This window comes from Dendrobates tinctorius, unplaced genomic scaffold (assembly GCF_039654945.1).
Source record: "Dendrobates tinctorius isolate UK_male_01 unplaced genomic scaffold, ASM3965494v1 ptg000157l, whole genome shotgun sequence".
NCBI classification, from domain to species: domain Eukaryota; kingdom Metazoa; phylum Chordata; class Amphibia; order Anura; family Dendrobatidae; genus Dendrobates; species Dendrobates tinctorius.
Window position 1 is genome coordinate 11444332 of NW_027361824.1, and position 13380 is coordinate 11457711.

The 13380-nt window shown below is 48.6% G+C and overlaps 1 protein-coding gene across 1 annotated transcript in view; it reads right to left on the reverse strand.

Annotated features, from left to right (window-relative positions):
- Window positions 1–5732: 5732 nt before the first annotated feature.
- The window catches only part of RELT (RELT TNF receptor), a 40191-nt gene continuing 32543 nt past the window's right edge, over window positions 5733–13380 (reverse strand). The window contains exon 11 of the mRNA XM_073548572.1: window positions 5733–6239. Coding sequence (XP_073404673.1) covers window positions 6228–6239 — 12 coding nt within the window. The 3' untranslated portion in view covers window positions 5733–6227. The remainder of the gene's footprint in view (window positions 6240–13380) is intronic.

Here is a 13380-nt window from a genome sequence, read left to right on the forward strand (position 1 = left end):
TGGAAGGTTATAGTGGGCACGCTCTCCCGTAGTATGGAAGGTTATAGTAGGCACGCTCTCCCGTAGTATGGGAGGTGACAGAGGGCACGCTCTCCCGTAGTATGGGAGGTTATAGTGGGCACGCTCTCCCATAGCAAGGGAGGTGACAGAGGGCACGCTCTCCCGTAGTATGGGAGGTGACAGAGGGCACGCTCTCCCGTAGTATGGAAGGTTATAGTGGGCACGCTCTCCCGTAGTATGGGAGGCTACAGTGGGCACGCTCTCCCATAGCATGGGAGGGTATTGTGGGCACGCTCTCCCGTAGCATGGGAGGCGACAGAGGGCACGCTCTCCTGTAGTATGGAAGGCCACAGAGGGCACCCTCTCCCGTAGTATGGAAGGTTATAGTTGGCACGCTCTCCCGTAGTATGGGAGGTTATAGTGGGCACGCTCTCCCGTAGTATGGAAGGTTATAGTGGGCACGCTCTCCCGTAGTATGGAAGGTTATAGTGGGCACGCTCTCCCGTAGTATGGGAGGTGACAGAGGGCACGCTCTCCCGTAGTATGGAAGGTTATAGTGGGCACGCTCTCCCGTAGTATGGGAGGTTATAGTTGGCACGCTCTCCCATAGTATGGGAGGTGACAGAGGGCACGCTCTCCCGTAGTATGGAAGGTTATAGTGGGCACGCTCTCCCGTAGTATGGGAGGTGACAGAGGGTACACTCTCCCGTAGTATGGAAGGTTATAGTGGGAACGCTCTCCCGTAGTATGGGAGGTGACAGAGGGTACACTCTCCCGTAGTATGGAAGGTTATAGTGGGCACGCTCTCCCGTAGTATGGGAGGTGACAGTGGGCACGCTCTCCCGTAGTATGGGAGGTGACAGAGGGTACACTCTCCCGTAGTATGGGAGGTTATAGTTGGCACGCTCTCCCGTAGTATGGGAGGGTATTGTGGGCACGCTCTCCCGTAGTATGGGAGGTGACAGAGGGTACACTCTCCCGTAGTATGGAAGGTTATAGTGGGCACGCTCTCCCGTAGTATGGAAGGTTATAGTGGGCACGCTCTCCCGTAGTATGGAAGGTTATAGTAGGCACGCTCTCCCGTAGTATGGAAGGTTATAGTGGGCACGCTCTCCTGTAGTATGGAAGGTTATAGTTGGCACGCTCTCCCGTAGTATGGGAGGTGACAGAGGGCACGCTCTCCCGTAGTATGGGAGGTTATAGTGGGCACGCTCTCCCATAGCAAGGGAGGTGACAGAGGGCACGCTCTCCCGTAGTATGGGAGGTGACAGAGGGCACGCTCTCCCGTAGTATGGAAGGTTATAGTGGGCACGCTCTCCCGTAGTATGGGAGGTGACAGAGGGCACGCTCTCCCGTAGTATGGGAGGTGACAGAGGGCACGCTCTCCCGTAGTATGGAAGGTTATAGTGGGCACGCTCTCCCGTAGTATGGGAGGTGACAGAGGGCACGCTCTCCCGTAGTATGGGAGGTTATAGTGGGCACGCTCTCCCATAGCATGGGAGGTTATAGTGGGCACGCTCTCCCGTAGTATGGGAGGTGACAGAGGGCACGCTCTCCCGTAGTATGGGAGGTTATAGTGGGCACGCTCTCCCGTAGTATGGAAGGTTATAGTGGGCACGCTCTCCCGTAGTATGGAAGGTTATAGTGGGCACGCTCTCCCGTAGTATGGGAGGTGACAGAGGGCACGCTCTCCCGTAGTATGGGAGGTTATAGTGGGCACGCTCTCCCGTAGTATGGAAGGTTATAGTGGGCACGCTCTCCCGTAGTATGGGAGGTGACAGAGGGCACCCTCTCCCGTAGTATGGAAGGTTATAGTGGGCACGCTCTCCCGTAGTATGGGAGGTGACAGAGGGCACGTTCTCCCGTAGTATGGGAGGTTATAGTGGGCACGCTCTCCCATAGCATGGGAGGTTATAGTGGGCATCCTCTGTGTCATGTGCAGGTCTCTGCTTACCTTGCCCTCAGGACATTTCCCATTACTTTTCTGTCTCCAGTTTGTACCCTTTTTTCTGCTCTTGAGCACCGCTATGGGCCGATTACATGTTTTAATTATATTAGTTTTGGACATTCCCTTTATAAAGTTACATTTACACAACGTCGCAGATTGCGACCAATGACCGACTGTTCATATAACATTAACACAGTCCGATAATTATCCTGGGACAGAACGATCGCATCCTCAGCAGCACATGTGCCGCTTACACAGAAGACGTGCTGCCGACCAGCACACCACACGGTATGCCAGGTGTTTACACGGACCAGTGATCGGCAGCAAACATCCGCAGGAGTGAAAACATTACAGGACTGGCTGAAAACGTAACAGACCACCGTAGAATAAGCGCGTGTTCACACCACAGAGGCCGGGTTTAAATTAAAGTTTATTTAAAAGAAGAAAAAAGGTTCAAAATTAACAAAAATTCTAAATGTTACCAAGGACAAGTGACATGTGTTATCACTGCTGGACTTTAAATCAGGGGCTGCCTGAAAAAATATGGTGGGGCCAATATTAATCTGCTATTTGAGAGCAAGTAAAATACATGCAGCCTTTCCTCGTTAGTCACTAGTGATGAGCGAGCGTGCTCGGATACGGTGTTATCACGCTCCTGTGCTAAGCGAGTGTCTCCGGCGTGCTCGATTACTATGTCCGAGTCCCTGCGGCTGCATGTCTCGGGGCTGTCCAACAGACATCAATCCCTGCAGGAGATGTGGCTAAGGAACAGACAATCCCTGCAAGTGATGCAATTGTCAAAAAGCCACAAAACATGCAGCCGCGGGGAATCGGACATAGTATGCCAGCAAGACACTCGGTTAGTGAGCATGCTCAGATAACGCCTTCTCCAAACACGCTCATCACCATTAGTCACATTATAGATTAAGAATGGAAAAATAGATGTATAAGAAAATCCAATAAATAAATAAAATCCAAACAGAAAAGTACAGACTGTCCGGGTGAATGGGCTTACATATAGGGCCCGACAATCATTTCCAGTTCATTTTTTTTTTTTTGTGAAATCAAAAACTCCTAGAATCGATAATGTACAGATTACAGCTCGAGCAATTCAATGTTCCAATTGGTCGGGAACACTATTCTGCAGACGTCAGAGCCGACGTCCCTCATCAGGCCTCATTCACACGTCAGTTTCTCGTACGAGGGCTTTCCCCTCTCCCCACGGGTAGCACTCGCAATCTAGGGGGATGTTCACACGTCCGATTTTTTTTTCCCCCCTCAGTCCGTGCAAAAATCAGATGTCGGAAAAAAGAAAAAAAAAAAAAAATATGACAGCACTCAGATGCTATACGAGTGCAGTCCAATTTTTTTTGTTTTCACTTACGAAGAAAAACAGACCACATTTCCTCAGTTTGAATGGAGTGTCATCAGGGTTTCTCGTATGTAACAATCTGACGTGTGAATGAGGCCTTACGAAGAGCACAAGCTCTGGAGCGTGAGGGTATGTGCAAAGGTTAAATGTTTTGTGAAAATTACTGAGGTGTTAGGGTAAAATACATTACTTGTTTAAGCATTTCCACCCCATGAAGGGCGGCAGGACTCCCGTTTTCTGGCGATACTACACAACAACACAGTGCCGTGCTGCTGGGATGACAGCCTGACACTGGATCTGGTACAAGGAGTAATTCTGCCATTCCCCCTACTGGGACCATCACCTCACAACTGCGGGGGTCTCCCAGGAGAAGATCTGCTACATCGCGCCGTTCCGCCTTCATCACCGGGAAAGTGAACGCTTTCAAGTACGGAGAACACAAGAGCTTCTTCTAAACTCCCGGGGCCAAAGTTAAAAACTTAGCACCAAGAGTTTCAAAACTATATAAAGATCAATAAATTAATAAAAATTAAAAGATCTGAGTCTGGGAAAAATGTAATGTACTGGCTAAAACAAACCCTCCCCCATAGACATCTGCCAGGTGCAGGCATGAGACATGCAGCCGCGGAAACCCGAACATATCTATCGAGCACGCCGAAGTCACTGCACCCGAGCATGATCACACCTGATCCCAACACGCTCGCTCATCACTATTTGGGATCTAAAAGGAAAAATAAATGGAAGAAATGCCGGGTGATCTCCAGGAGGAGGAAGATTTATGAAATGTGCAAATTAAACCCAGATCACAGTATAAAGGAGCAGTGTATCATCAGAAAGACTGCGGAGGCAACGAATAACATTCTGCCTACCTGAAGCCTCCACTAGCCCATTATACTGCCTATACCTTGCCTGCAGACACCATTAGAGGGAGCTCAATATACATTCTATACGTTGCCTGCAGACACCACTAGAGGGAGCTCATCATACGATTCCTGCAGACACCACTAGAGGGAGCTCATCATACGATTCCTGCAGACGCCACTAGTGGGAGCTCAATATACATTCTATACGTTGCCTGCAGACACCACTAGAGGGAGCTCATCATACGATTCCTGCAGACACCACTAGAGGGAGCTCATCATACGATTCCTGCAGACGCCACTAGTGGGAGCTCAATATACATTCTATACGTTGCCTGCAGACACCACTAGAGGGAGCTCATCATACGATTCCTGCAGATGCCACTAGTGGGAGCTCAATATACATTCTATACGTTGCCTGCAGACACCACTAGAGGGAGCCCATCATACGATTTCTGCAGACACCACTAGAGGGAGCCCATCATACGATTCCTGCAGACACCACTAGATGGAGCGCATCATACGATTCCTGCAGACGCCACTAGTGGGAGCTCAATATACATTCTATACGTTGCCTGCAGACACCACTAGAGGGAGCCCATCATACGATACCTGCAGACACCACTAGAGGGAGCCCATCATGCGATTCCTGCAGACACCACTAGAGGGAGCCCATCATGCGATTCCTGCAGACACCACTAGAGGGAGCCCATCATGCGATTCCTGCAGACGCCACTAATGGGAGCTCAATATACATTCTATACGTTGCCTGCAGACACCACTTGAAGGAGCCCATCATACGATTCCTGCAGACGCCACTAGTGGGAGCACAATATACATTCTATACGTTGCCTGCAGTGCAGACACCACTAGAAGGAGCCCATCATGCGATACCTGCAGACACCACTAGAGGGAGCCCATCATGCGATTCCTGTAGACACCACTAGAGGGAGCCCATCATACGATTCCTGCAGACACCACTAGAGGGAGCCCATCATGCGATTCCTGTTGACACCACCAGAGGGAGCCCATTATACAGTCTATATGATTCCTGCAGACACCACTAGAGGGAGCTCATTATACATTCTATACCTTGCCTGCAGACACCATTAGAGGGAACCCACCATTACAGGCTATACGAAACTTGCAGACACCACTAGAGGGAGCTCATTTTACATTCTATACGTTGTGTGCAGACACCACTAGAGGGAGCACACCACCTTAAATAAATGCACAAAAAATGTAAGGCTATTATGTGCCAGCTTAATTTAAAGTAATACTGCAAATTCCCAGAATATTTAGTCACGATATCAATATCTCATATAGCGCCTAGAAGTAAGGTTATTAAGGCTTTTCTGCAAAGAAGAGTGAGGATCACACTTTCAAGTTGGCAAGTACATGACCTATACGCTATGGATGCATTTACCACCCCTTTAAATGTAACCACAGTTTGCAGAATTACTCGCTCTCCATTGTTGAACGCCCCTCCGGTCACTCAGATGACCGCAGTTATTGCACAGGCCTTGTTTCCTCCAGATTAGTATTAAAAATATGAATTTAGAATTTTTTTATTTTTTTTTTTTTAAAAAGGGAAAAGTAGCAGCAACAAAAGTCTGTAGCGTTTAAAGATGGACGATGGACACCAGGGGGCGCCGCATCCGCTCCAATCCTAAATACCTCGATTTCCATATTCCCTGAATCTAAAAAGTCCTTGATAAAAGGTCACAGATAAAAGTCTCTTATTATTAAAAAATAAATAATCTATATTACTAAATGGACCATGAGAAACTGTCGCTCGACCTTCAGACCCCGGCGGCCTCCACACTGGTCTCGCAGAGATGCCCCGATTCGCATTGGTTTCCTATCACAAGAGGTTTTATGGTTTTGTCCTTGGAAAAATAGGTGTGATATGAAGCAATGGAGGCGCTGAGGAGACGGGGGTCGCTGCCATATTCCGCACTGGTGCTGCCTTGACGGCCCTCGCGGGACCAGCAGGAGGACCCTCGGATTGTTGCAGGTGAATGGCTGGGCTGGCAGGACGGCGGAGTCAGATAACGTCCTGGAAAAAGAAAAAAAGGAAGAAAACTTACATCTATGCAGACACGGGCATTGCAGAAGAAATCATAGAAATTGGTCTTTCAAGTCTTCATTATTTTTCACATTTTATCACGGCTTATTGGAATGGAAAGATGGAATCTGCTCCTACGGTTTGTTACAATGTATCAGTGCAGTCTAGCGAAGCTTCCGTGACTCACTGTCACAGCAAAACGTGTTTGTTTGTTTTTCTACCTTCCCTCCTCCTTAAAGCTTTTAGGCTATTGCCACATGATGACATTTGTCATGAGACACAGATACGGTGGCATGTAAAAGTTTAGGCACCCCTGGGTCAAACTTACTGTTATTGTGACGATGAAATGATCTGTAAAAAAGGGCAAAAGTTACAGAAGACAAGTTTGTTTTTTTTGCCTAAAATACAAAAGGAAAAATAGGCAGATGCAAAAGTTTGGGCACCCTGCATAGTTAGTCCCTAGTAGCGCCCCCTTTTGAAAGTAGCCAGACAAGAGGTTTTATTTTTTAGTTTGAGGGTCTTTCCTCCATTCTTCCTTGGAGAATTCCTCCCGTTCTGTAAGATTCCTGGGTCATCTTCCATCCTCTGCTATTTTGAGGTCTAGCAAAAAAAACAAACAAAAAAAAAAAACTTTCAATGATGATCAGATCAGGGGACTGTGAGGGCCATTGTCAAACCTTCAGCTTCTGCCTTTTGAGGTCGTCTATTGTGGATTGTGACGTGTGTTTAGGACCATTATCCATTTGTAGAAGCCATCCTCTTCCTCTTTCAGCTTTTTTTACAGGAGGTGTTATTTTTGTATCAAGAATTTGTTTAAATTTCATTGACACCCTTCTTCCCTCTATCCGTGAAATGTTCTCTGTGCCATTAGCTGCAACACAACCCCCAAGTCAGGATTGATCCACCCCCATGCTTATTGGTTGGCGAGATATTCTTTTCCTGAAATTCTGTGCCCTTTTTTCTCCACACATACCTCTGATCATTGTGGCCACAGACTTCTATTTTAGCCTCATCCACACAGGACTTGTTTCGATGTTCTTTTGCAGATGTCCGATACTGGATTTTATGCCGAGGATGCAGGAGAGGTTTTCTTGTAATGACTCTTCCATGAATTTGTGCAGCTGTCTCTGAACAGTAGAACAATGTACCACAACTCCAGAGTCTACTAAATCTTTCTGAAGGTCTTTTGCAGTCAAGCGGGGGTTCCAATTTTCCTCACTAGCAAACCTACCAGCAGCTCTCTGAAATTTTCAATGGTCTTCCAGACCTTATCTTAACCTCCACTGTTCCTGGTAACTGCTATTTCTTTATTACATTTCAAACTGAGGAAAGGGCAACTTGAAAACACTTTGCTATCTACTTATATCCTTTTCCTGCTGTGGCCTTCACCATTTTCAGAGTGCTAGGCAGCTGCTTAGAAGAACCCATGGCTGCTATTTTTTGGCACAAGGTTAGAGGAGGCTGGGTGGTTATAAAGCTGGAAAATTTACATCACTTTGCCTTCCCTAACAATGATAGCAAACAAGTCATAGCTGTAGCAGGCTAATTAAAGGTATAAAACCTTGGTCAAAGTTATCCGAGCACAAATCTCCAAGGGTGTGCAAACTTTTGCATCATCCTATTTTGCAAAAGATAAAAATATATTTTTTTTTACCTTAAAATATAAAGGAAATGTGTCATCTGTAACTTTAGGCCTTTTAGAGATGATTTCAACTTGCTTAAGTTTTCACAATAACAGTAATTATTCTGAGCAGGGGTGCAAAAACTTTTACATGCCATGTATTTGTTTTTTTTTTTTTTTTTTGCAAGTATTTGCCTAGAATTATTAAAATATGGGGAAAAAATAGTACAGACGGTCACTGATGTGAAATACTGCAATGCCAGTAATTTAGGACTCTCTGGAACAGGCGCCGCTCTGTCGTAAGCGCAACCCGTCGTTAATGAACGTTTCCGCCCACCGCTGAGAACACGACTATTACGGATCGCAGGCAGCAATGGAGGCGCCTCCGGCGGCCGTCATCTGCCCCAACCAGGTGTTAGAAGACACTTTAATATAAACTATTATTAGGACACATTTGCGCAGAAATCTAATGTAACGTTTAGACGTCACATGAATTCTTGGGTGGGGAAGCGCTGATGGATTTATCCTTTAATTAGCAGACGATCTCACAGGTCCATGTCATCTCCGCTGCACAGAGCGGTGCCACATTCTGCAGGGAACTGGTTTTGGACGATCAGCAGCTTTCATTTGCCTGAAGCAAGTTCCGTACAGGTGACAAGAGTCAGAGTCACATTGATTACTCCCTGCAGGCACCGGAGTCAGACGCCTCGTACTACACCGCCACCGAATCCGGCAACTTACAGGAGTTTCAGGTTACATTCCAAGATCCTCCATATACTGTGACAGACGGGACCCACCCTCCATATACTACACCGTACGGGACACATCCTCCATATACTGCACCATACGGGACCCATCCCCCATATACTGCACCGTATGGGACACATCCACCATATACTGCACCACCAATCCTCCATATACTATACTGTGCCAGACGGGACCCATCCGCCATATACTGTACCACTCATCCGCCATATACTGCACCGTACGGGACACATCTTCCATATACTGCACCGTACGGGACACATCCTCCATATACTACACCGTATGGGACACATCCTCCATATACTGCACCACCCATCCTCCATATACTATACTGTGCCAGACGGGACCCATCCGCCATATACTGTACCACTCATCCGCCATATACTACACAGTACGGAGCACATCCTCCATATACTGCTCCGTACGGGACCCATCCCCCATATACTACACCGTATGGGACACATCCTCCATATACTACACCGTACGGGACACATCCTCCATATACTGCACCGTACGGGACACATCCACCATATACTGCACCGTATGGGACACATCCACCATATACTATACTGTGCCAGACGGTACCCATCCGCCATATACTGTACCACTCATCCTCCATATACTGCACCGTACGGGACACATCCTCCATATACTGCACCGTACGGGACACATCCTCCATATACTGCACCATACGGGACACATCCTCCATATACTGCACCGTACGGGACACATCCTCCATATACTGCACCGTACGGGACACATCCTCCATATACTGCACCGTACGGGACACATCCTCCATATACTGCACCGTACGGGACACATCCTCCATATACTGCACCGTACGGGACACATCCTCCATATACTGCACCGTACGGGACACATCCTCCATATACTGCACCATACGGGACACATCCTCCATATACTGCACCGTACGGGACACATCCTCCATATACTGCACCGTACGGGACACATCCTCCATATACTGCACCGTACGGGACACATCCTCCATATACTGCACCGTACGGGACACATCCTCCATATACTGCACCGTACGGGACACATCCTCCATATACTACACAGTACGGGACACATCCTCCATATACTGCACCGTACGGGACACATCCTCCATATACTGCACCATACGGGACCCATCCCCCATATACTGCACCGTATGGGACACATCCACCATATACTGCACCACCAATCCTCCATATACTATACTGTGCCAGACGGGACCCATCCGCCATATACTGTACCACTCATCCGCCATATACTGCACCGTACGGGACACATCTTCCATATACTGCACCGTACGGGACACATCCTCCATATACTACACCGTATGGGACACATCCTCCATATACTGCACCACCCATCCTCCATATACTATACTGTGCCAGACGGGACCCATCCGCCATATGCTGTACCACTCATCCGCCATATACTACACAGTACGGAGCACATCCTCCATATACTGCACCGTACGGGACCCATCCCCCATATACTACACCGTATGGGACCCATCCTCCATATACTACACCGTACGGGACACATCCTCCATATACTGCACCGTATGGGACACATCCACCATATACTGCACCGTATGGGACACATCCACCATATACTATACTGTGCCAGACGGTACCCATCCGCCATATACTGTACCACTCATCCTCCATATACTGCACCGTACGGGACACATCCTCCATATACTGCACCGTACGGGACACATCCTCCATATACTGCACCATACGGGACACATCCTCCATATACTGCACCATACGGGACACATCCTCCATATACTGCACCATACGGGACACATCCTCCATATACTGCACCATACGGGACACATCCTCCATATACTGCACAGTACGGGACACATCCTCCATATACTGCACCGTACGGGACACATCCTCCATATACTGCACCGTACGGGACACATCCTCCATATACTGCACCATACGGGACACATCCTCCATATACTGCACCGTACGGGACACATCCTCCATATACTGCACCGTACGGGACACATCCTCCATATACTGCACCGTACGGGACACATCCTCCATATACTGCACCGTACGGGACACATCCTCCATATACTGCACCGTACGGGACACATCCTCCATATACTACACAGTACGGGACACATCCTCCATATACTGCACCGTACGGGACACATCCTCCATATACTGCACCGTACGGGACACATCCTCCATATACTGCACCGTACGGGACACAGCCTCCATATACTGCACCACCCATCCTCCATATACTACAACGGGACGGGGCACATCCTCAATATACTATACTGTACCAGAGGGGACCCACCCTCCATATACTACACCTCACGGGGTACATCCTCCATATACTATAGTGTGCCAGAGGGAACCCATCCTCCATATACTGCACCACTCATCTTCCATATACTGCACCACCCACCCTCCATATACTACACTGCATGGGGCACATCCTCAATATACTATACTGTGCCAGAGGGGACCCATCCCCCATATACTACACCGCATGGGGTACATCCTCCATATACAATACTGTGCCAGAGGGAACCCATCCTCCATATACTGCACCACTCATCTTCCATATACTGAGACGCCCATCCTCCATATACTACACTGCATGGGGCACATCCTCAATATACTATACTGTGCCAGAGGGGACCCATCCCCCATATACTACACCGCATGGGGTACATCCTCCATATACAATACTGTGCCAGAGGGAACCCATCCTCCATATACTGCACCACTCATCTTCCATATACTGAGACGCCCATCCTCCATATACTGCACCGTACGGGACACATCCTCCATATACTACACCGTATGGGACACATCCTCCATATACTGCACCACCCATCCTCCATATACTATACTGTGCCAGACGGGACCCATCCGCCATATACTGTACCACTCATCCGCCATATACTACACAGTACGGAGCACATCCTCCATATACTGCACCGTACGGGACCCATCCCCCATATTCTACAACGTATGGGACACATCCTCCATATACTACACCGTACGGGACACATCCTCCATATACTGCACCGTATGGGACACATCCACCATATACTGCACCACCCATCCTCCATATACTATACTGTGCCAGACGGTACCCATCCGCCATATACTGTACCACTCATCCTCCATATACTGCACCGTACGGGACACATCCTCCATATACTGCACCGTACGGGACACATCCTCCATATACTGCACCATACGGGACACATCCTCCATATACTGCACCATACGGGACACATCCTCCATATACTGCACCGTACGGGACACATCCTCCATATACTGCACCATACGGGACACATCCTCCATATACTGCACCATACGGGACACATCCTCCATATACTGCACCGTACGGGACACATCCTCCATATACTACACAGTACGGGACACATCCTCCATATACTGCACCGTACGGGACACATCCTCCATATACTGCACCGTACGGGACCCATCCTCCATATACTGCACCGTACGGGACCCATCCCCCATATACTGCACCGTATGGGACACATCCACCATATACTGCACCACCAATCCTCCATATACTATACTGTGCCAGACGGGACCCATCCGCCATATACTGTACCACTCATCCGCCGTATACTGCACCGTACGGGACACATCTTCCATATACTGCACCGTACGGGACACATCCTCCATATACTACACCGTATGGGACACATCCTCCATATACTGCACCACCCATCCTCCATATACTATACTGTGCCAGACGGGACCCATCCGCCATATGCTGTACCACTCATCCGCCATATACTACACAGTACGGAGCACATCCTCCATATACTGCACCGTACGGGACCCATCCCCCATATACTACACCGTATGGGACCCATCCTCCATATACTACACCGTACGGGACACATCCTCCATATACTGCACCGTATGGGACACATCCACCATATACTATACTGTGCCAGACGGTACCCATCCGCCATATACTGTACCACTCATCCTCCATATACTGCACCGTACGGGACACATCCTCCATATACTGCACCGTACGGGACACATCCTCCATATACTGCACCATACGGGACACATCCTCCATATACTGCACCATACGGGACACATCCTCCATATACTGCACCGTACGGGACACATCCTCCATATACTGCACCGTACGGGACACATCCTCCATATACTGCACCGTACGGGACACATCCTCCATATACTGCACCGTACGGGACACATCCTCCATATACTGCACCGTACGGGACACATCCTCCATATACTGCACCGTACGGGACACATCCTCCATATACTGCACCGTACGGGACACATCCTCCATATACTGCACCGTACGGGACACATCCTCCATATACTGCACCGTACGGGACACATCCTCCATATACTACACAGTACGGGACACATCCTCCATATACTGCACCGTACGGGACACATCCTCCATATACTGCACCGTACGGGACACATCCTCCATATACTGCACCGTACGGGACACATCCTCCATATACTGCACCGTACGGGACACAGCCTCCATTTACTGCACCACCCATCCTCCATATACTACAACGGGACGGGGCACATCCTCAATATACTATACTGTACCAGAGGGGACCCACCCTCCATATACTACACCTCACGGGGTACATCCTCCATATACTATAGTGTGCCAGAGGGAACCCATCCTCCATATACTGCACCACTCATCTTCCATATACTG